Here is a 25,766-nt window from a genome sequence, read left to right as displayed (position 1 = left end):
GACTGCCAAGCAATGATGTGTATGTTTTGTATAAAACTGGAACTGAAAAGAGCTTTCAAAAATTAATGCTCATTACATTTGTGTGCAGGGAGAGGAAAAGCAAACAAATGCAATTTTTGATTCAATATTAGCAACTCCTTTCGTCAGAAATGAACAGAAAATTACTTGCCAAACAAGCTTACCTTTTCCTCTATCCACGATTCTATGGACGTCTTATTTCTTAAAATCACTTTCAACTATAATATTAAAAAAACATTTTTTTAAAATAAATCAAACTGGCACGTAATTATAATTTAAACACCACACTAGCAACAATACCTATGTTCACTATAAACATTTTACTTATACAACAAAGCCCATGAATGTAAGTTAAATCACTACTGTTATCAGGTTTGTTATTGAACATATGAACATTTGTAGTTGTGGTTCTGTTAGTTCTGTACTGCAGAAAGCTGGACTACTTGGTATCCATGATGGAAGAAAGGTTGCTGCAGGGATGATGTAGGCATGCTGATCTATGGGAAGTCCACTCAGTGAGAAGGTTGTAGTCTGATCTTGCAGTGTGACTGGTGCTTCCTAGGAAGCACCAGTCACACTGCAAGATCAGACTCATCCTTACCCCACATGCTATGTGCCATTGACTGGATAAATACTGAGCTGGAGGACCAAGCAACCAATCAGCAGTGTGAAGGGGAGACCCGTTCAGAAAAACATATGTTTTTATTGCCTCAGTTTCTGTGGACAAAAACAAGTTGCTCTCCACTCTAAAATAGCAAAACACTGATCAATAACAAGATAGAGAAGGTTTGCTCCTGACAATGCCCGGGGTGAAACGTGAGGCCCCCTGGGGGCAATGCCACCTATTCCAACGTGCATTTACATTAAAGGAATCATAGTGCCATCGGTTCACCAGGCTTGCTGCAAAAATATACCACAAAAGGCACTATTTTTGCCTCTACAAAGAGAAAGTAATACCTCCTGGGGAGTTCTTTCATACATTGCGAACACATTTCAAAACAGTGGCACCAGAGCATGAACTATGCCAAAACACAAGACACTTAACAGGCAAATCGAGTAAGAATGAAAGCAAAGACCACGTCAAATATTAATCAAGGCTCAAATGCAGCGTTCCACTATCTGCCTTCCTTTACAAGATTACCACGATTGCAATCATTTGTAACTGGTGGATGGGCCAGTTGCCTACAATTAAGCTCACTTGATCCCGACTCCTGGTTGGAGAACTGAGGTCTGAGGTTTTACATTAGTAGCTAACACAAGTAATAAATTATGTTGATGATGTTACCTGATTGTGAAATGCAGATGATAAAGGTAAGTAGTGCAAAACTTGACGATCCGCTGTTGGATTCAGCATTAACCCCAAGCAGCGTGACGGATTTTGGGAACTTACGGTACGGGTACAAAAAGGCATGAAGTATCCTTTTTTTTTTTCTCTAAACTCATCCGGCAGCCCAGGCCCTTACAAGGATATAATATGAGACTGAGTGTTTGCCAAAATGTTTACAAGGCAGGGATATTCTCTTCATTGTACTGTTTCGACTGGAAGGAAGTGGCTAACATCACTACATAGGAAATGTCACACTTTTCAGAGCACTTTTGCTTCGATCTTGCATAGTTCAATTTTGATGGTCTATGTGGTTTTTGCTGGTCGTTTTGAAAATTAAGTAAAAGACTTACAAAAGTAAAAATTAGGTTTTGTAGCCAGGCAGCTTGTAATGCTTCCGAGTTTTATATGCGTAATAGAAAAGATTGCAGCACAGGCTGTTTTGATGAAAAGGTTGTACATTTCTAGCTGATTCACCCTGTAACCAATTTTCTATTTAAAAAAAAAAAAATTCACATGGTTTTACTTATTGAAAATTGTAGCGCTACAGCCATGGAAAGAATTTTCTGACTTGTGGATAGGCGATGAAAAAAAAACAAAAGAAAACACCATTTATAATTACAAGATTGCATTACAATTTTATCTATTCTCCTATGACAACTAAAATAACCAGGAATCAATACTACCCACACTACACCTAAAAACGAGTTATAAACTCTCACCATATACAGCTGAGCTATACACTGTCATTCAGAATTTGATCTCTGACTATCAATGATGCAAAGGCCTAAGCATGTTTCGAATTAACTTAAAGTATTCTACTCCACTCTATCCAATAAAGTTAAACTTGAAGAATAAAGTCAGACAATCAGAATCTCAATCGATGTAATAAGATATTATGGTAAAAAGATTTTAATTGACTTGGGTAGGAATAGCTCATCAATTGAGGGATCTTGAAAGATGCCACAGGTATCCTGAAACTTAGGTGCTTTCAAATAATCACATTGTGATCCTACTGCTATATTCAGCTTTGTTCTGAGGAAGACTTACAAATTGTTTTCGGAATGCCCTCTGCAAGTGAATCGCAACTGATACTATTAGGATACCAGTGTTACAAAATATTTGGACACCCTTAGTTTTCAAATTTGCTTCTGTCAGTCGAAAGTACTCGGCTAGATATGCATTGATTCTTCCGTGGCTCACCCTAGATTAGAAGTAATGGAGCACAGTACATGAATGGCAGCCAGGGAGATAAATCATATATATCTGAAGTGAAGCATCTGCATATTTACACAGCACAATTTTTATATCGCTCATAATAACAACTGACGCACAGAAACATTACATAATTTGCCCTGAATACACACTTTCGAGAACTGCCATAGTTAAGATTAGAACCCAGGGATCTGGGTCACAAGATCAGTGACTTTGCTACTCAATCAAATGTTTCAGGAGGAGATCAAATAGGTAAATCTAAAATCCAGGCCTCTGTCATGCCCATGTGATTTAATTCTGACCTAGTCAGTGAACGCTTTCACAGTCTTATAGCGGTATTTCGAGGGGAGAGACGGAGCCAGACACCTAAAACAGTGAAGAATATCGTACTTGATGAGCAGGATGTGCAGGCATGCTAGAAGGCATCCATTTCCATGTTTTCAATAAATTACTATGCAAATCTAAGTATCTTAAAGAAGTCAGATGTGAAATCGATCAAGACTTGTCCCTGTGACAAGGGTAGTTCATGCCTCCATACACTAAGCTCTTACGGTGACTTATGTCACTGCGTCAATACCTGTACTTAAAGAAAACTCTCGATGTCTGCAGTTACAACTTAAAACCTAGGAACCTCGGGTGAGCTGCAATTCAGTCACATGCACTTAGGGAGCTTTTCACTTCTGGAATTCTATTCCCTTGAAGGGGCCATCTTATTTCGATTGTTTCCTTTTCCGGAACCAACTCACTGACATTCTGTGTTAAGTTTTTCTATGTGCCCTGAAGTTGACCTTTGTGTACGTCATTTGTGGCCAATTCACTCCACAAAACAAACTCTAGACTTTCAAAGTCAACAAACAACCTTAGCCTTCAGGAGCATCAAGTAGCAATTTGATCAGGTAACATGGCTTCAAAACAATAATTCGACATAATATGTACAATGTGTATTGTTAGTTTGCCCTAAGGAACTAGAAATATCCAAGCGAACACCATCAGCACACGTGCTTTTACTGCTCAGTTAGACTAAACAGGAGGGGATAGAATTTTATCTCCAGATAGGGACTGAGATATATGTATCTCCAATTCAGAATTATGTCTGGGTAAACGTTGAATGGGAGAAGCAAAAGGCAGACCTGATAAAAATGTTTTACAATTTTATTAATGATATAAAATTTAATGATTTAATTAAAACAAATGGGTATTATTAACATGAATACAGTATCATTAAAATTATAGATTTAAAAATAAAAATAAAAAAACAGCGTAAATACAGACCATAGCTTGTCTCGCACCGTGAGCAAGCACTGTATAATGTTGCAGACTCGGGTACACTTCATACTCCGATGTTTATTAAACCTCCCACTCCCAATAATGACGCTTCTTTCAAAAGGAAAGCATCTTCAATCAAACGTATCTCTTATTGTAACCTTGAACACTTGGCCATCTACTTTTGCAGAATGGGAATGTAATCAAACTATTGCACCTCAGAAAAAATTTGCCAACGCCATATCATTTTTAACCAGTGTTCTACCTGAAAAACTTTAACACAACTGGGTACCATAATAAATCTCACCGTTGCCTCTTTACAGAACTCAGAAATATGAAAGGAAGTGTCCATCTTGGGTGAATGTGAATCTGTGGCTTCAACACAAGTGCTCCAACTTGAACACTGACCATGGTCATTTGAGCTCACCAAGTAGGGATGGTTACACTTCTGAAGTGCACTTCTTCAATAACCCTATATGGTAAGTTACACTTATATGCGTTTTTAAGTTACAACTCATCTTGAAATTCACGAAACATGGCAAGGAAATGTAACTTAAGTATGTCTTAAGTCTGAAATGTAGGTACATGGTATTCACCAAAAAATAGCTACGTAAGTCAATGACTGGAGAAGAAATGTGGGATAATTAAAACTTGGCCAAAATATGCATGTGGTGCAATTAGCATTCATGAACTTGAAAAAGATAAAAAGTAAACATTTTTCTCTCGTCCGAAAACTTTTTTCCACAACACACCTTTTCTTGCCCTGCTCAGCATGGCAAAATGGGGTGGGCTGTAATTACTTCACAAAGGACACATCTACCAATTTGCACTTTTAACTTAGGACTTTGCTAAGGAGACAAGATGTGTGTGGAAAAACGTATTATTTCCCTCTAAAGCAAGAGCTTGGGTGTGCGCCCCAGTATAAAAAATAAAACACACATCACCTATCCAGACCAATCTCAAACAAAACTCAGTTCGTGAATAACTGGTGTGTACATTTGACATTGATTTGCAAGCATTCTTGGAAAGCTGATAAGTGTGGTCCTAGAGGGTTGTACTACCAGGTCTTGCCTAGAGCTTCAGCTGCCTGTTATCGAAATATCTATTGTAGGCAAAAACAATACTTATAGTGAGCTTTGGTTCAGGCCACTGCTTCTCATTAGATGGCTTTCTTGTAACGCTCGTATGCTTGCTGCTTATTCAACAGCTTTACTTCTTCTTCTTGTGTTTGTCCCCTGGGTTGAGCGTAACTTCTTTACCATCCTTCTGCCTGGATGACTTGTACCTTCCACTGCTCTCATTCAGGAAACTGCTTTTAGCACACCATGGGTGCATTTATATTTATTTGCTCTCTGCCTCTATTGGCTTCTTCCCCCTTCGCTGGTCGCTGTTCCACCCCCTCCGTAACACTCATTTTTTATCACCCTCCCTCTTCTCATTTCTCACCACCATTCATTGGCGACATTTACTCCCTACCATCACACTTTGAATTATCATCATTCAATGTCTCTATATAAAAAAGAATCACAAAAGCATACACTATTCAATACCGGTTAGAAGCTGAATAAAACATTCAACATTGCCCTTTTGACAAAATAATGATAGAAATTAGGTAAGTAATTTTCCAAATTGACAGACTGCAATACACACTAGATCATAGAATGAAACAAAGCATGGTTATTATTGGATCCAACAAAAATGTTCATTAAAAGAAATTCCTGTTGAACTCACCTGAATAATAAATAACATTCCAACTGCAATGGTTGTTCCTAATGCAAGTCCCAAGGCAAACAAAGAGGTAGCAAAAGCCGACAAGCCAAAGGGAATTATGGGACGAGGGTCTCTCTTGGCAAAACTCATATCAATCTTAACTGAACTCCATCCAAATGATACCTGAAAACCAACAATCGTTACAATGTATTACCATGCAAAGGTTACACATGCACACGTTTGCACTCTGCTGGTTGTTTAATGGTGAACGTGCTTCCTGTGCACGAGGACAAATACACTTATCTAAAAGCATTATTTTAAAGTCTTCTCACAAGCGGCCCAACTACACACTATACCCAGACCATTTGTAGTCAAGTGTATTATCGATTTTTCATATTGAATTTTATTCATGCCTTTCTGGCCACAGTGCAGAGGCTGTCAAGTTAACAGAAGCTTGTTACTTACTGCCATACACTCAGTCCCTTCAAAAGTCTGCAAAGGACTTGCAGGTTATTCACAAACATGCTACGTGCCAGAACCCTGGGTCACGCCCCTAGGACCGTCTGATCACTAATCAGCCCACAGAAGAGACGCGTGCTCTAGCTGGCGACAAGTAGGTTTATACAATAATGGTGCTGGCAGATAAGAAGCACACTCACGGTGTGCAACTCTCAAAACGACTCAAACCTATTGGCAAGAAAGTGCAGCCTGCAAGAACATGGGCCAGGTCAGGGTGTCATTCTTCTTTGAATTTAGAAAGCAGTATGGTCTGAAACCTATCCTAAAAATAGCTGTTTCCTACTCCATTAAAAACAGGACTGCACAATGAATTCCTGGATGATGGCCATCATGGGTGGGTCCTTTCTACAAAAGCAGCGCCGCCCAGGATGAGTCACTTGCTATTCTGAAAGTCTACTGATGGAGGGATCGGGGACTCACTGGCACCTGGAAAGAAGAGAAAGAATAACCAACGAGGCTTTGAGACCAGTCCGATCTCGGGGTAAGGGCACACACGCGTCATTCAGAGAAAAGATTAGTCATTGATTCTTATTTTGGAAGCATTCTTCTGTTTTGAAACAAATAAAAAGGTCTGAAACCATTTTGTTAAAAGGAACAGAATTCCATTTAAGTAAATTAATAGTATTTAACACTCCCTTTAAAGAAAGGATATTGAAGTACCTTGGACCCAAGCGCAGTGTATTCAGCCAAACTGTATGCAAGAGAAAAGGAAAAAAACACAACTTCCTAAGAAGTATTAACGAGGGATTTTCTCATTTGAAAAGACAATCAGATTCTATAATTTTAAAGATCTTACACCAACTCTAAGAGGTGAAAACAAAAAATAAACTGAAAAGAGAATAATTACTTAACATTTCAGTTTGTTGTGAAGAAAGACTATAAACTTAACATTTTGCTATGATCCTTTTGTAGCAGGATCAGTACAGTGAAGCTGTTATGATCACTGAAGCAAGATCTGTGCAGTCATACACCTACCATAAGCAGAGCACTCCCCAAGAAGTGCCTGTGGACAGTCTCTCTGATAAGTGAAATTGGAACTGAATTTAAAAAGAAGAACAATACTAAAAGGCTGAGGTTGGGATCAAAGAAGAGAGCCAACGTTTGGCTATGTTTATCTTGATCAACTAGATGGCTAACTGACAAAGGGCAGATCGTCTCTAGAATCCTATTCAAGGTTAGCATCCGGTAATAATAGCTTGCTTGTACATATCACTCATCAAGCAACCCGGGAGAGTTACATTTTCGCTATAACTGTTTAACCTTCTCTTTCAGGGCATCATATAAGGCACTCTTGAGTGAACCCCTACAAGGCGGCATTTATAATCATAAGTGACAACAGTTTTACTGTAAAAGGGTGCATTTTGTATGAGCTTCAGTCCTAGTCCAAAATCATTTATGAGATAAGACATTCAGAAAATTACTACATACTCCTGTGTCTTAGTTTTTACTCACCTGTAAACTGGGGTAAGAATATTCTTCAAGATAGCACTATGCAGCATCTATGTTCATTCACTCTCAATCCAGAAAGAGATCTTATGTGTTGACAGGGAATTTGAAATTCATGGGTTTAAGACATGTGGTTGCAAAGCCCTCCTGTGTTCTACATATGATGCCCTAAGTCTATGCTACTATAAAGTTATCATGAGTATTATAATGCCAAGAAGAAAGATATATTTAATGGAGAAAGTATCACTAGTTTTGCAAGGCCTAAAATGCAAGAATGTTGCATTGCCCTATTCTAAAGAGGTTTTTTCATTCCATTTCCTTGTATTTGGGACAAGACAGTTCTATGTAGTGACCCTTCACTTCTGAAAGGTTTTTCAATGCCAAGAGTGGGAAGAAATTCAAATGTCTGTCCTTAAGAAAATAAATAATTCAAAATGCGTGCTGCTTTCACAATTATGGGTTAAAGGCATAAATCAGAAAAAAGTGGGCGTATCAAAAAGCTCACACTATATTGCCTCTTACACTTTACTTTGTTTGGCCAGCAATCTCAATGTTGATAGATGCCCAAATAGTTAATGGAACCTGTGATATTCTTGGCTTGTTTCAAAACCATGACAACGTTTTCAAAGCACTGCGTTTCCAGAAAACAGTTTACATTTTTTTTAAATAAATTTGAGATACTTTTATCAACATTACAAAACACTATGAAATTCCAAAACATTTTAAAGGTAAATAGCTTACTCATTAACTTTTAACATGCAGCACTGATGTTTTTAAACTCCTAATTAACTTAAAACTTACAAAGTATGTGTAACTTGTTACCAATTCTTGAAAATTATAATAACCTAATAAACCAAATCAGCTTTTAAAAGTTCCAAATTAGTTTAAAAAAAATATAAACTGTTTTTTAAAAAGCAGTAACATGTAATCAGAACTCACTGCCTAACCTTACACTAGGGCAGAATTTGGTTAGTGGATGCAAATCTTACAGGTGAATTGCATGCTCAAGCTCTGTAGCGCTGATGTGTAACTATGCAGCATGTACCTATTCCAAAGGCATGAATTTGCATTTGCCTGCTCTGAATCTTGGATCCTCCACCACTCATGACGTTTTCACTCTTTCAGGGGGTTGAATCAACTTTGCTGAACAGCTTAATACAATTTAAAGAGGCTCACTTTTCACTTATGCTCTACTTCAATGCAAATGGCGTAGTCAGATGGGCCGTACAACTATGTTCGCAAAACTTCACCTATCTCCATCAACTACTTATTTTCCGACCACTTAAATAGTTAATAATTTCACCAATCTGGAGTCCAGAATACTTACCTTACTTGTGAGTGAAGCAACAGTGTCTTACCAACCTTCTTCAAGTTCAAGTGGCCCACAACTGACAAATTCAGTGTCAGTCACAAATCAATTGGATGTCTCTAGTTTCACCACGCCTGTGATGAAGCTTCAACATACCTACCTGGATCCAATTATTAACCAATTTCTCTTATTTGAAAATGTTTAATACTTTGTCCACCACCCAGGTTAACTGCACACACCATGAATAGCAGACTCTTTGCTCCATCCATATTTGTAACAGAATTTAATAGTTAGTTTTCTAAAATAATTAAACATTTTTTCCACGGAGTTTGCCAATACCATTTTAGGTACAGAGATTTATTCTGTGCATTTGCTGACTGCAGCATGAGTTGCACTGCTAAATGGGGATAGATGGCTTTGGGTGCAGTTGTGGTCCTCAGTAGGAAGAAGGCTATTTGCAAGATTGAAGTGATGCCCCCCCACCCCCCCAAGTCTCCTGCCACAAAAAAACAAACAAAAAAAACAACGCAGAAACAGCAGGACCACTGAACTTCACAAGTTAAGTACTAACATTGCAGTTATCTTAAAATAGAGGAAACAAAGCTTGACCACAATATTTTTCATCCTGAAATTTTAGAATTAAGAATGTCTGCCTAATGAATAAAGCAAAACAATGGCCTTCTTATGTAACTTTTATTTTTGTTAGTTCTAGCATTACATTTTGTTTCATAAATTGATATATCAACCACATCCCTTGGACTTTAATTTTATTTATTTGTGAAAACATCATTGTTTTGTAATATTTTTGTGAATGCTGGTTGTTCTCCCCAAAAAGGCCCTCTTCCGGTTTAAAAATGTCAGTTTTGCTGCAAATGATTTCTGTACTTCTGCTGAGAACCCGAGTACTTTAGAAAAATCAAATCGTGTGGCCTTTAGCAGTTCCTACAATATATATGTGGCATGTGACGGAATAGTCGAAACAAAATATAGAAGCAAATAACTTATGTTTACTCTTATCCCGCACTTAACTAGTGTCATGCTAAATTAAAATTCCTGCTATATTTCCTTTAACCCTGAACAAGTCTGTGTTTTCTTATTATTTTTGCTTAGATTATGGGTATGTTTCTTTTTTAACTACTCCGTTTTTTGCCATCAATGCTGTTGCCTCTCCACAAAAACTAATTTTAGTTCTTAGTGCTAAAATACCATACATTCAAAGAGCATGAATTCAATACATCACATGCCTAGATACAGCCCACTTCAACCTTTACTCTTTGGGATAGTACGGAAGTATTAAATAGCTTAACTTTTTATCTGAGAATTCGTATAACCATATTGCTGTTTTCCGTTATAACAAAACACTAAAAGCTCACTCTTTCTCAGTTTCGCTTTAGTCACCCAAATGCCTTCCAGTAAACAAAAGACAAGTTCCCTCAATCTTCTCACATTGTGGTTACACGATCAATTGAAGCCTACAATTACATTTATTATTAATTGCTAAAAATCATAATGGCTGGGGATGATGTTTATGATGTTAATTAGTTGGTATACAGGGCAGAGCCAGATGGAGTCCAAGATGGCAGCGCCTCATGGTGCTAATCTCGGAGGAGAGGATTTCTCGCTTGCTGTGGACTCCCTTGGTTCCGCTGACAACAGCAAGGGGAGGTGGCATGTTTATTAAGTGTAGAACTGTTAGTCCAGATACCCTTGGGTGGTAGTCCCCCAAATATTTTGTGATCACTTTTTCTTTTTTGCTTGCTGAATCATTTGTGTTGGCCTTAGGACTCTGTTTTAATTTAGCACTGCTAACCAGTGCTAAAGTGCTTGTTCGCTTCCCTAAAACATGGTACAACTGTCTGACACCTGATTGCCTTCTTTAATTTATTTGTAAGTCCCTAGTAAAGTGGTACTTTGTGTACCCATGGCCTGTAAGTGAAATGTTACTATTGGGCGTGCTTCACTTGTTGTGCCACCACAGTAGCCTTTTAAATCATATCTCAGGCCTACCACTGCAGACTGTAGGACACTTTTAAACTGACATTTGACCTGGTAAAATAAACCCTTTTCCAGGACCAAACTTTCCTTTTTAATAAAAGGCTCCTGTGGCAGGGTGTATTGTACTGAAAAAGCAGGGCATGTGAGTAAGTTTTACATATCCTGGTAGTAAACAACTCCTAAACACTATTGCACGGCTTCTCTCACCCATAGGATAACATTGGATTACCTTATTACACTTCATAATTGATAACTCAAGTTTGGGATTTTATTTTATTTAAAACCTTCTTTACTGGTAAGTTTGGATTTTAAGTCTTAATTCTGAAAATGTCACTTTTTGAAAGCTGGCATTTTCTTGTCCTAACCATTTGGTGCCTACAGCCTATATTCTGGGTCACATGACTAGGTGTTCACCTTTGTGTATTCCTCCCAGATAGTATCACAAAGGGGGCATGGATACTGGCAGGATGGACCATTCTGACCTGGTGGGAGAAGCTGTTGCCTACCACACTTGCACATCAAAGGAGCTCTCTCAGTACACACACAATGAACTTCACACTTGCATTTTGTGACTCCAGACATCTTATGACCAGGGCAGGGAGGAAGGAAGTTCCAGAACCAGACGTGGGAGGAAAGTCTACAAGTTTCTCCCACCTGAAAGCTGGCATCAGGTACAAATATTACATCCTCTGACCAACTCGTCTCAATTCTTCTGGACATGTGGAAGACTCAGAAGAAGGACTGCTCTGCTGCCTGAGGAAAGAAGCCTGGACCTGCGCCTTGAACCCAGAACCGCCAGAGTAACTCTTGGGGCTAACTGACTGGCCTCCTGTACCGAGCTACAGGGACATAAGACCCAGAGACCTATACTGCATCTGCCAAGTTGTCCTGACGTAACTGGGCCTGCCTGTGCCATGCTGCATCTCGACACAGACCTTGCATTGCAGCACCTTGCAACTCCCGACTGGCAGCTTCCTCAGAACCAACGGATCTTGCAGCAGGACCTAGTACCGCAGCACCTTGCAGCTCCTGATCATCGACTTCATTGGAATTGACGCAGCACTACGCATCTCAACTCAGTATCTTGCAGCTCCTGATTGGCAGCCCCAAGAATATCACAGGACCTTGCATCTCAGTCCAACTATAACCTGGTACACTGACCAGCAGGCCAAACTATGTTCTTTATCCGACCCGTGCTTTATTGTGGTCAGCATGAACTTGTGACTTTGTCGTGGTCCAGCATGACCAGATAATCCCAGTTGTCACTTTGCACTTCCTGGAGCTACTTGTACCGAAGACTGATATTAACACCAGCTCTACTAACTGGATTTTCGTTATTCAGGTATCTTTTTATTTATTAAAATTAACTCTTTTTTAGACTGTTGTGGGTTTTTTCCTTAGTGTTGTGTTTTTCAATGTATTACTGTTTGAGTACTGCATAAATAATTTACACGTTGCTTCTAAGTTAAGCAGTCATGTCTTCACTGCTCGCATCTGCAGTTGATCTTCTAGGCCCCATGCTACCATAGCTGACAAGACATGATATTAAGATGATTTAATTTTGATGTAAAAGGCAACAGGGAACAACAAAGTGAAGCTGGTCACAGACAATGTACAAGTCAAGGAACTACAAGTGAAAAAAAGGGCATTCCTGCACTCTATTTCAGAGTTAAAGCATACTTGGCTGTGAAAGCCAAAAAATATTGATAAGGCTGCAAGACCTGTTGAGGGCAAGCTGGAAGGTTTCACAGAGTGCAGAATACAGAAAGGAAACAAATGAAATCTGCAATCAGAATTCAGATGGTGGAGCACCAAGTTAAAGAGTCTGATAAGGAGGTTGAGGACGTGATTGTCTTTCAAACACAATGTCGTAGAGATCTTTACACTTGTGGTGACTAGAACGCTTTTGCATTTACATCAAGAAATGTGCCCAAGGGTACTAGGAGTTCCAGCATGAATAACACCTGAACCTGGCTCGAGGAAATAAGAGGAGTTTGGGGTGTCTTGTTAGCCCTCACGGCTGAAGAAGTGAGACAAATTGTGTGTGGTACACTTTGGATGCCCCAGAGACCAAGGGGTAGTAATGTGGAGATGAGTGGTATTGCAATAGTGTTCCTGCTGACTGGGACTGGAGGTACCTTGTGAAACAAAGTGGACTAAAAAGGGGAAAAACATGAGTCTGTACAGTTGGACTTGGCTGCATCCTTTGTGGACAGCTTTCCCTCAGCAGCCACTGGGTGATACCAATCGATGGCTGGTGAGATGGTATTTCTGAATGTATGTTGGGGGACTTGATTGGACAGGGGTATTATCTGTGCAACTGTGAACCTCCCACAGTGGGCGAACGAGCATGGGTAATTTAAATATTTGGGTGATTACACTTTCTTGTTTTTCTGACCTAGTCTCTCTGCTCTACTCCTTCCTCCTTAATGGTTCTGCATGGACCGGTTGTGTCAATAGGGGAACGTTCGCGGAGGGTGGATTATTGATTATAATTCCTTTTTCTTTAGTGGGGTTTGTAGTGTTGATTACTGTTTGATCTATGGTGCTCATGTTGGAGAGACAGACACATGCAGTTTAAAATAGGAGTATGCAAACTTAATAAAAATAATTTAAACATAAGGTTTACACACATGGCCTGAAATGGTGGTAAGCCTTTTCAAAATCAAAAGAAATGTAATGACAGAAGACCCCCACATACAGCCAGAAATAGAAAAGCGGGTTTAGGGGCAAACAGAAAAGCCTTTTTTCCTTTTTACTATTTCTTGTCAGAGCAAAACAAAGATAATAAGATCACGATATAAATAAGGCATTACCTTCTTCAATTGATCCCCCTACAACTCTGAGTATCATCAGTACAGCAGAGGTTCTACTTTACCTTGAAGAATTCTGAAATACGTTCAATAAGTGAGTCATACCAAAGTGTAAAAGGATAGTTACCCTTGCCCAATCATTTAGCTTTGAAGAAAAAGCTAAAGAAATTTTTAGTTCTGCAGTTTGGTCTGCTGATAGGAGTCCAGTGCTTGTAGTGTGCACAATTTTTGCATAATCATGCACTATGTATTTATATATTTTATTTATTTATAAAGCTACAGGTATCCAATAAATTAACCTCTTTGATGCAAATGAATCTAGAATAAATATATTGTACGAATGTATAAGGTTATATTTAGTGTATAGTACATTTAAAATATTATGAAATGCTTTCATAGTACCTTGGATGGACTAAAAACAAAATCGTATATTTTTCATGAACATTACAGAAAGATTTCTTCCAAACGTTATTTTCCCCAGTACTTGAATGCCATATTTCACTTAAATTTGAATTAATTTTGTAAAACAAGCTACAATACAACCACAATGAATTAACAACAAACGGACAAGATCAGGATTGGGGGGAAAAAAACAGATTTAACAAAAGAATGACAATATCATGCACACTGGGGGACATACGGAATCAGATCTGAGTGAACAAAAAATTCTGATTTAATGGCGAACCTTGAAGACAACGAACATGTAGGGAGTAACCAGTTTTTTCTATAACAGAGAAAAAGAACATGTACATTGCTTACCCTGTTGTAAAGTTGGGTGTACATAGTCATGATAAAAATGAAAGCTGCGTGCATACAACCAAGCGGGGCTAAGAACAAGAACAGCGTGAAAGAGGCGTGGTTATGGTGTCCACAACAGTTATTAATCCATGGGCAGTGATGGTCCATCTTCAGCACACACCTATTACAAAAACAAAGAAAAACACAGTCTTTAAAATTCATCAACAATCCCCAACCATTGATGTTAGGCAGATTAAAACGTACAGTTCAGTTAGAAAAGCACAAGCATGTCCCCCAAAGAACTGTATTTCAGTGGTACAGTCTTAACATCTATGTCGCTTAAACATGTTCAATTAAAAGTTTGTCTCTGCTCGGTACTTTTTTAATGATTAACCTATACATTGGCATCTCTTTGTTTCTGGCTTCCCAGGTACTGAAAAGGTTCCTTAGGTTGCATTTGATAGAAACAATGCACCACCTAACAGACAACCAAATCATATTTTTTGTAGACCACAATTCATAGCACTCATACACAAACTTAACACAGAGCCCTGGCACATTCAGAAACAACAATTTAATCACACTCAACCCATACAAAAGACAATCAAATACTACTTATCGATAATCTTGATGTACCAAACACAACAACTGACTAACTTGGCAGGAGTTAATGAGAACTCCATTACAAGGAATAAAGAAAGGGTGTACAGATTCAGACAGTTCTACATCTATATACAAAGGACCAAAATACACAAATACTTTTAACATAAAATAATTCACTCTTTTTTATGTCTTTACTCAATGATACTAAAATGTATAACACTTATTTTAGGAAAGCTTTGAGCACCATACGCTAGAAAATGTGTTTTTTAGTGAAGTGAACAGCAGAAACAGAACTCAAAGCTGTACAGTATAGAAGAGGTGTCTGCTGGCCCAGAGTCACATGTACAGTTCATCGTCCACATACACTTCCAACCAATTCCTCGTTTTGTATTATGCTGGGACCCTAACCACATGCAATCCACTTGCCGCTTACTCAGTTCTGTTCCCAACAAGACTATGCCAGAAGGAACAGTACTGTACCAAGACGCCAACAAGACTGCAAATTCACCTGTGTCTTTACTTCACAAAAAGTGGGTGAATGTTGAGTTTAAGCACTGGGATCTCAAATAACTGCAACTGACAGCAATGGATGTGTAATCAATGGGGCGGAGGGGGAACCAGGAACCAGGAACAATGTTTGTGTACCATTCTATTGAACAATTTAGTATTACACTACGTATCTGCAAGATATCCTTTTTCCTGCTTAAAAACATTTATTCATGTGATCTGTGTGTTCCCAAAACTACACCATCTATGAAGATCTCTCTTCTAGTCAACTATTTACAACTGCATTTACACATTCAGTTCTACTTATATTTTTCGGCTCCTCCATAAAGTATGATGTGCACTTCCTAAATAGCACAAATGTTCTAATCATTCGAATGTTGTACCACTATATTAATCACATATGTGTATACAGCAAATTTTCCACTTTTGACTAGATCATGTAGGTGAAATTATGGGCTAAAGTGAAGAGCTGTGGAACACCAAGCTGTTTAGCTAATCCCATAACTTGTAACTAGATTTGACTAGCGAGCTCAGCTAAGAGTCCAATGGCAAATGGGCTGACGGAACCAATGTTAATTAACAATGGTAGCTGACCGAGCTCCTCTCCCCCACCACGTCTCTTTATTCACAATTTATATTAGCTAAATGGAACACAGAATAGAGTTTTCTCCCCCACACTAGAGCAACCACATATCTGCTTTATTTTTCTGACTAAATGGTTCTAAAGTCACCCTGGAAGTATTACAGAAATGCATCAACAAGCGCAATAAAGATGCATTAGATAATCTAGAAAGCGGGAGGAAGAAACTGATGTTGTGGCCTTTGGCCGTGCAAAAAGTGCAGCAGCTGGGTCATGATTAAAGTTCCTGGTCTTCTTGTTATCTTTGGTTCTTAGAAAACAACTGTTTTTTGTGGCCATAAAAAACGGTTCACTCATACCACCATGCACAGATTAATCAGTTCTTAGATGAGATTCATTAGCTATATATCAAGAGCGCCTCAAAATAAATACACCAAAATCATGCAACTGTCAATGAAGAGTCTGACCCTCGGTTGCCACTCTTAGCTTCTGAGTTTGACAAGATTGAGAGTCATTTCTAAAAGGTAATGTCCATCTATATACTCTTTATAAATTGCCTACATACACAAAATTATTTTATATATTACAACATTCTAGACTAAAGGTGGATTAAGCCTGCCCAGGAGGCTGCAAATTTTAACCCTATAGCAGTTTAATAGGGACATAGCACCAGTCAACAAGATTACTACCTACAACAGGATCTACATCTCTAAATGATCAAGGATTGGGAGTATAATCCCTTCTGGACAAAAGAAAAATTTGGAACTTACACCATAAAGTTTAACGACATGGAGTCTCGGACTTATTTAAATATCCAGTTTAACACTAACTGAATCCAGTTTAACACTAATCTATTTGTTATGAACAAGGCATTGTGTTGATTGACATGTGATGGATCCATGCAAGATTTAGCTGACTTGAGAGAGAATGTAGATTTTGCAGTAGTGATTATGAGAATTTTGCACATATCATACATGTGTCACTTTAATTCTCTCAGGATGACAGACTGGGGTGCAAATAGGCAAGGACGCGTTTATAAAATGGTTAACTTATCTAAATGTCAATATGTAAGTATTTTGATTTAAAAAGAGTAAGAACAAGTTTCATACTATTTAACATTAATGGATTTTATGTACTATGATGCCTTGTATACTAATCTTACATGAATGATATTGTAAGATGTTGTTCAATAAATAGCATTAATGTTGCTAAATACATTGCACATTTCACTTTTAATGTTATGTGCGTACAATGAGAATCATTGCAGATACATTTCACAGACATGCAAGTGAGTAGGAAAAAAAGACATAAGCTCTACGTCGTTTTCTTGACTCGTTAACAGCTTCTTGCCCTCTCAATTATTCTGAAAATACGTAGCCAGGTCCAATGGAGAAACAGGAAAATAACAGACAAAACTGAGCAGAAACATTTCTGGCAGCTCTCTATCATCACGGCGCTTCTAAACAGTAGAGACGAGGCCTAGAATCTCATTTTTTCTGTTTTTTTCTGTGTTTAGTTATTTATTTCAATGAGATGCGGCTTGAAGGAAAATGAACTACATTACATCTGATTACGAGTATTTAACGTTTTCTTTAACTCGTCCAGCAAATTTTACACGTTTTAAAAAGTCTATTATCACACTAGACTCCATAGGGCATCCTGATTTGATGGGTTTGTCCAGATAAGGTGGTTTACTGTGCCACAGGACTCAAGCTATACCTTGCCCAGGAGTGCTGAGTAGGCTCAAACTTGTTTGGGAATGCTTGTGTTTTAATCTGAAGGGAAACTGGCCTGACAGATTTGGCTGGACTGTTCTCACGTGAGCAGGACCACGGATGTTTTGCATATGGCAGGTCTCGATCTATAGCTGCACATTGAAAGGAAAAATTGGGTTGAACTACAAGCCTGGGTGATGATCACGAGTGGCTGAGATTAAGTCAAACATTATTACATCAGTCACATCCAAGTTTGTTGCTGATGACAGCAGCCAAGAGCGGTGGACTTGTATTTGTTATCTGTTGATTGTTTTTGTTTAGAGTTACGATACATTCAGACTCATGTGCAAGAGAAAGCAGAAATGCTTTTGTAATTTTGTTTTTGCCTGCATCTATAATTTCCAAAATTGGAAAGCTAAAGTGTACTTTAAAGAAACATTGATTTCCTAAATCTGATACTAACACGCATAGAAATAAGAATGCTCTCTGAGTGAGGGACGATTTAATAACAATATCTGCACAATTTTCCATTAATTAAAATGAAGTCCTATAGAGCACAGTCTGGTAGCCTTGAAAATAACCACCTTTTGGGGTGCTTCGCCGTGGATCTAGCTTCCGTGCAGTGTATAGCTGCCCAGGTTCAGCACTGGACTCACATTTGGGCAGCAGCAGAGACCTCTCAGCTGGGAGTGGCTGTTGGTGCGGTCTCTAATGCCTCCAAGGACCTATGAATCAACTGAGTGCATGATCCTAAGGCATTCCAAGATGGAGACCTCGTATGTGAGCGGCCCATATCACTGGTCCACCAAAGGTACGCTGCAGAAAGAAGTAGTAGTAGGGGGTGCATGGTGCTACCCCCACAAAGACCAGAAACCCAGGAATGCCTAGAGGATCTGGCCCGGTGTAGCACTGAGGTGACTGAGTGACCAAATAGGCACTGGTGTGTGAAAGTTCCTAACAGGATCATGGACTCTCCATTGCCAGATAACAAGGATCAAGAACGTCCTCACCCTGATAGTGCTGAAACCAGAACTTGGTTAGGAGTAATGTCCTCTAAAGAGAGCAGGTAAAGTGACATCAGACCCAAAAAGGACTTTTTCTAGAGGAGGGGCCAGTCCAGTGGCCCCTGCAGACAGATTATTCTGGATACTCAGGGATTTCCCTTACTTAAGGATAGAATTTGATAACGGTTGCACTGAAAGGCCTGCAAGGTACGATTAAGAGCACAGAGCCTGACTGGCCTCACTTGAGGGAACATCAGAGGAGGTCAAAGGTCAAGTAGGGAGTAGGAGTGAGATTGAGATTCCTGCAACAGCAGATGGACTTGGCAGAATAATAGTGGTTGGCCAGGGGACTATCCTTCAGATTTGAGAAATATGGAAAGCCAATTACAAACTTTAGAGAGAAAGGTAGAAATACAGGACAATGGGCGAGGGCCAAAGGATTAGAGAATCCTAGCTTTCCAGACATATTGAAATCTATGGACTAGAACAGCAATTTTTCCTGCAAGCCCTTTTGGCTGATATCACAAATAATTACATATTAGTTGTTAAGCCCATATGATTGCTGACCAGAATACTGGCATGCAGAGGTGCTAGACTAGGGGCCAGAAGAAGCCTCAGATCAGAGCAACATTGCAATTCAATGACCCTTATCCTGAGTCCATTTAAATAAGAAGCGCAATTAACCTGGAAATATTAACACAGGAAGTAATAATCATCCATATTGGATTGGAAAGGTCCGTTATGAAACATAGAAAAAGGGTGAAATCAGCAAGAAAACCCAGATATTGCCTTATTTTACGATGTTCTCACCATACAATTTCTCCACCACGGCTGAGACCCAGCAATCGAAAAAGATCCCAAGGGGCGTCAAAAAGAACTGACCTGGACTGCCCCAGGTCAGCTTGGAACAAAAATATGATACCGAACTAACAAGTACACCGGAGCAAACATATGTGAAGCAGGCCCCATTCTATTAACCCATACACAAATAACACATATGAATCAGCAACTCTGTCTGCGGCAACACCAGCACGGAGCGAAACTGCACACAGCCATGCAGTCCTAGGCCAGAAAAGACAGCACAGTGGCTGGGAGATACATGAGAAATACTTCAGGGAAATAACAGGGTCAGGGTATTGGCAAACAACTTGGCAAGAAACCCTGGATCAATGTGAGCGTGCACTCTGCCAGTGAATAAAGGTAGACATTTTGACGCACTCCTTAATTTAGTACCAATCTGTTAATAGTGTAGAGAGCAGGGAAATATGTGCATACAAAACACTAAACATTCCTTCACGACCTGGATGCTAGCAAAAGCTTCTCATAAAGTTTAATCTCGTTTTCCTGAAACGGATCATATGGGAAAGCTGCACTGCAAATGACAGCCATGTAAAGGAAATGTATACACCATTTTACCTGTTACACTTGCGACAATGGTGTGAGCGTGGAGCTTTGTATGACTGGCATATTTTGCAATACTGAAGATACGTGGCGTCCTCAGAATTCACCTGGCAAAGAAAACAATCATAAGTTAAGAACAGAACTCCTGAAACGTCTGGCTGCCAGAAAGGCAAACAGCATAATTTTATTGTTCGTGGCAATAGTAAGTCTCAAGGTAAAACAAGATTAGCACAGCTAAAGGTTCTTCCCTCTGGACAGAGATTCGCAAAATAGTTTGATGTTGTAGTATTTTACTTACTATTTTTTAAAGTTAGAAGTCAAAGCAGATTTTAAATAGTAACCAAGCAATTCCCGTTCTTGAAAGGAGTATTTGAAGGCAATTGTAAATAGAATTTAATTTTAAACCATATGCCTTTCCCATACTTTTTTTTTTTACATTTTGTTTTTTGCATAATGTTATAAACACGCATAATTAACTCGTTTAGCAAGGTAGTTAACAGTAGCAAAAAAGCAAACCAATTCAATCTAACACACATGTAAACGAAAAGTATAAAACCAAAAAAAAATTCTCACGTTACTCTTGCTAGCCTGCAATGGCTTCTGCGAGTCCAGGGCCGCCTTCTCCTCTTTGTACCAGATACTGCAAGTTAGTATGTCTACTTCTTCATTTCACTGAAACACTGGTTACTTTTACAGCTCATTGAGCTGGCTAGCATACCTTAAACAAACTATGTCCACGTATGCATGTACGATCCGGTGGGACATATATAACTTGACCTGTAACTGTACAAATAAAACTCTCTCGCTCACATGATACGAAGCAAAGTGAGCACCAACAACGTGTTAAAATCCCTCTACAAATCAGAAGGCAATAATAGCAGTGTTTCTCCTTGAGCATGGCTGTGCTGAAAATCCTGAGAAATGTGAAGCAAGCAAGCTAGACTCCTGGGTACTTTTTATATGTTGGCAGTAGTGTTATTCTACATTTAGTGTTGGGATTGCTGATCTGACTTTAAGGAAGTATTCTATTTCTATATGCCTTTGCATCATTAAAATTTGCTTAGAGTGTTCCCCCTACTGCTCCCTTGTAGACGTAGGAGATTAGCTCCTCCGGAAAGCAGTGTTCTTGGTGACCATCACTTCGGTAAGAAAACGTAGTGAACTGACGGATCTTGTGATCACCGATCTCCGTCTGAAGATTTCATAGGACAGATATAGCTTGCGGTAAAGACCATCCTTTCAGCCCAAAGGAAAGTCGTTTCTAGAAGGAAAGGATTCCACACAAAATGGATGTATGAAAAGCAATCCAGCTTTTTTTCGAGATACTGGACGGTTAAGGTCTTAAAGGTGTTAAGCTTGGTTAAGTAGGGAATGGTAAGAAACCATATGCTTCTGCATTTGACCCTGAAATAAGGCTGGATTAAGGCTAGAAGAAGAAATGTATGACCTTTTTCGTTACTCTTCCCCCTGGCATTCACTGCAACTCTAGTAGGCTGAAGCTGGAGACATTTAAAGGAGATTCTCATTTGAAAACTGGCAAAGCAGCAACCTGAACCTGCACGAATCTCCTTATTCAGAATTATCAACGAGGTTTGTCTACTGTCAAGAGGTTACTTTTTGGGAAATCAATTAATTTTACTGCAGAAGAAGAATTCCTTCTTTGATGGATTAACAAGCTTCACGGCTATTGCCTTCAGCGTGCTTCTTTGACATCTCAGGGCAAACTGAGTAACGAGATAATATCTCATGGGTAATCCCAGACAAAGAAATTAGGACTTTCTCTCAAACGGGCTGGACAGTCTCTGTTGTATTTCTATGGCAAGAAATAATACAACAAAAAAAGAAAAAAAGAAAAAAGAAAAGAGACAAATGCAGAAAGCAGGGATGAAAAGACTTGCAAGTGCGAGGAGAGGGCGCAGGTATCAAGCATCTGGTGGTAGGTTAAAGAGAAATCAGGTAGAATCAAGACTACTCAGCCTTGTTTTTGCACCTCTGATATTTGTATCGCCAGCCGCTTATGGGAACAACTTTGGGCCACAGCACTGATTGTTTTACAAATTGTGTGGCTGTTTGATAATAAAAGGAGTAAAAAGAAAGAATCGAAAACGTAGGCGCTAGAGTAGAAGACTATAGTAAGAACTAAAAAGTACTTCGTGAAAAAGAATCTGGCGCATGAAAGTGATCAACTGTAAAAATAACATGGGACAATAATACTGTAGTGATTAAATAGGTTTTATGTATGCCTAGTTACATGATAAAAATATGATTACATTTAATGAAAGCATGCCTCATTTCTAGAACTGTCATAGGTTTTCATGCTCAACATTGTACTTTTGCATTGCACTCATTGAGTTCCTCTCAATCCCTCTATTAAAGAGTTCCACACATACACTGACCCTTCCAGTTCCAGGAATCTGTCCCTCTCAGTTTATAACTTCCTTTTCACTCTTACCGGTTTCCATCCTGGGGGAACATAGCCTGGTCCCACGAACATGGCGTTGAAGTAGTTATAGAGTATCATGACCGTCCAGTTGATGAGCATGATAAAGTTCAGACTACCTCCAGCTGTGTCTAAGGGCCAGTACCAGAGGACAGAGTCTATCACCGCCATGATTGAGCATATGGTTATCACGCTCAGGGCTATGATAGGGCCCCAGTGAAACAGCCGCTTCAGCTCATGGAGATTCTCAAACTTCACAAAGGAGCCAGGCCCACCCATAGTTAGATGAGCAGGACTGCTCCGGAGGCTCCTACTTTAAAGACAGCAAATTCAGTTTTTCGAGAAGTGCTTTCCATCGGTCATGAGTTTTCATGTTCACAAAAATAGTCATTCTTCTGAAAACAAGTTCATTGGATGCTAAGCAAAATATTACATATCCAGAGCTGGCGGTAGCATCCCTTCTCGAAGCCCGGTATCTTGAAGGGGAGGTTGTGAACCAAAAGCCAACCTACAGCAGCAGAAAGAAAATTAAATTTAATAAGAAGCAATTTTATAAACTTTCCTGAACAAAGGTATAACTGAGTGGCGGTAATCACTTCATGTTACTTGAGAAGACTATGATATTTACAGTGTTATTTGGTTTTATTAATTTTGAAACTGCAGTGAGGCAACTTGAACCACACTAAGTATTAAATTGTTCAACTCCAGCATGGAAAGAGCCGAGGCCCACCTCGCCTTATCTCGAAGACGCATTATAGAGTTTCTAACAAAAGTACTCAGTTGAAATGGCTGCAGAGCTGACCCAGGTGGTACATCAATCGATAAAGGCATTTAGTAGTAAAAAGAATATAGAATGCATTCATGTTTGTTATCACACATTCTCACATTTCAACACAAACCTGCTACTATAAGATCATTGTAAAGCTGCCCAGGTTATGTGTCGTCTGTAAAACTATGTTGGGGTCCACAGTGAATTCAAGAAATACATCACTTTTGAGAAATTCATTAGTAGAATATTGCCATTTTTTTTTAGTTAGCAATAAATCTACTTGATTTTGGTCAATGCTTTCAATAACACTATGCAAAGGCGATTTGGTCCACATACCACAGACACAAAGTGAACGATATTCACTAGATGTCCCCAAGCCTCTCTCTAACTCTGCGCTCTCTTTTTTCTCACCGCGTGTTCTCCTCTAACCCATTTTCATACACCCTTTGTATTCCTGGTCCGTTTCTCTTTCTGGTCTCCTCCGAAGCCACCTGTTGCACTACTTCCTAATGAGTAATAGTATCACTAAATGATTTGCATAGCCAATAACACTGCAACATTTTACACAAACGAAAAAGAAAGGATACAGGAAGCAGCATCTGTCTGTAAACTCCAAGGACAGGAATCTCCAAAGAAGGCATCCTCAGACAGAGACCCTATTTATGTATGCCTCAAGAGAAATCTGTCTCACCCCACCTATTCACCTTTAGTCGCCAGATGTGTGGTTTTCCCTCCTACTCCCCCTCCCCTTTGTATGTCACAAGTGGGGCCTGTTAGGGAGGCCGTGGATACATTACTTGATGCCAGATATGTGCAGTCAATCCAAGCAAGCTCTTTCATCTTCCTTGGATTCCAGCCTTATCATAAACATAGATTCCTATGCGTACTACAATTAAAATAACCATTGCCCTTCCTTCATTGTGATAGAAGGATAGACCGCCATCATGAAGATGGCAATATGCAGAGAAACGTTGGAAACCTCAATAACTGTCTATAAGTAACTCATCTGCAATACTTTATCTCAGTGGGTTGGGCGCCACAACACAGATCAGTGTGCAATTCGCAAAATACAGATTTGAGAACTTAAATGCCCAATTAATTTCTATTCCACCGAAGTTGATAAAAATGAGTACCAATGAACAGCTACTAGGGATACATGATCCTCCCAGAGCACCCTTCCTTGGTTTGGGACTCAGGCAGCAAATGGACCAAAGCAGTATGACTTCACAGGTCCCACACACACTGCACTAGTACCTGGGCAGGAATGAAAGAACTCTGATAAATTATACTAATGGGAAAGGAATCATTGAGACTTCTAAAGATGCTTTAGAAATGCTTACAATGGTCAGAAAGCCTGGCAAGAATGAAAAGTCAGCTTGCATGTATTAAGTGGAGAATGCTCATCTGAGAAAAGTGTGGCATGGGACAAACGCTCCCTAAAATAAATCCACGATTTGAGCGCCTCAACCTGCCAATTACAATGCTTCCTCCCCTAAAGCACGAATTCCTTATCCACCCCAAGCACAGATTGCAGTTCCCCTCAGTTTGCCTGCCTCTGAAAACACAGTGATTTCCCTGCAGCTCGATACCGCAATGCTTATCAATCTCTGTCAAAAACCAGTAAGTGTGCCCCACTTTAAATTTATATTTAATAAACAGATGTTTCTGGTATTAGTTATTCTTGTGGGGGGATTGAACCCCAATAACTTTCTGAAACCAATAATTTATGCAGCCGAATTTTACTTCAGGCAATCTGTCGCTGTTGCTCTAGCAGCAAAAGACACAACCCTCTCCGACATTAAGCCTACTGATTAACAGAGTAAAAAAGAAAAAGGAATTGGGACCACGCAATAACCAAGTTCTAGATCAAAAATAATTTTAAAAGATTTATTACAGAATTCTTAGAATAAAGAATATAGAACAATGCACAGATCGCCACTATGGCTCAGATACATAACGCAACATCAGAAATTGGACCAAAGATCTTTAACCTAAGCAGTTAAATGTCTCTAGATTTTAAGTTTAAATCTCATAAGGAGTACTGACAGCATTCTAAAAGAGAAAGATAAAGTTTCAGCTAAATTGGACAGAGTTTTGGCATACAGACAAGAAGTCGCCCCAGCACCTTCAAAACACTGGGTTTTTACACACATTTTATGCATAAACAACTAGCAAAACTGCAAATTCAGCATGGCATAATCATGGGTAAGTCACATTGGCAAATCAAAAGTGCCTATAATAATTAAAACTCTTGGAACTAAACCGTTTTTTTAAGGTAAAAAGAAATCTCCTTGGCAACTGCACTCCAGAGACGTTCAATACGATATGAAACATTCCACAAACAAAAGCTCATAAAATGATGTTCTTTTACAGGCCTATATTGGAACTTCCAGAGGA

At 39.2% G+C, this 25,766-nt stretch overlaps 1 protein-coding gene across 3 annotated transcripts in view; it reads right to left on the bottom strand.

Annotated features, from left to right (window-relative positions):
- Nucleotides 1–25,766, bottom strand: part of ZDHHC6 (zinc finger DHHC-type palmitoyltransferase 6) — a 175,535-nt gene that overhangs the window by 45,253 nt on the left and 104,516 nt on the right. For all 3 annotated transcript variants that reach the window (XM_069239390.1, XM_069239389.1, XM_069239388.1), the window contains 5 exons: nt 22,613–23,108; nt 20,176–20,267; nt 14,372–14,531; nt 5,552–5,713; nt 183–236 (listed from right to left, as the gene is read on the bottom strand). In XM_069239390.1, the coding sequence (XP_069095491.1) occupies nt 183–236; nt 5,552–5,713; nt 14,372–14,531; nt 20,176–20,267; nt 22,613–22,879 (735 nt within the window). In that variant the 5' untranslated portion in view covers nt 22,880–23,108. The remainder of the gene's footprint in view (nt 1–182; nt 237–5,551; nt 5,714–14,371; nt 14,532–20,175; nt 20,268–22,612; nt 23,109–25,766) is intronic.

The sequence above is a fragment of the Pleurodeles waltl genome, chromosome 6 (assembly GCF_031143425.1).
Source record: "Pleurodeles waltl isolate 20211129_DDA chromosome 6, aPleWal1.hap1.20221129, whole genome shotgun sequence".
In the NCBI taxonomy this organism is placed as follows: Eukaryota; Metazoa; Chordata; class Amphibia; order Caudata; family Salamandridae; genus Pleurodeles; species Pleurodeles waltl.
This window is presented reverse-complemented; position numbering and strand designations above follow the sequence as displayed.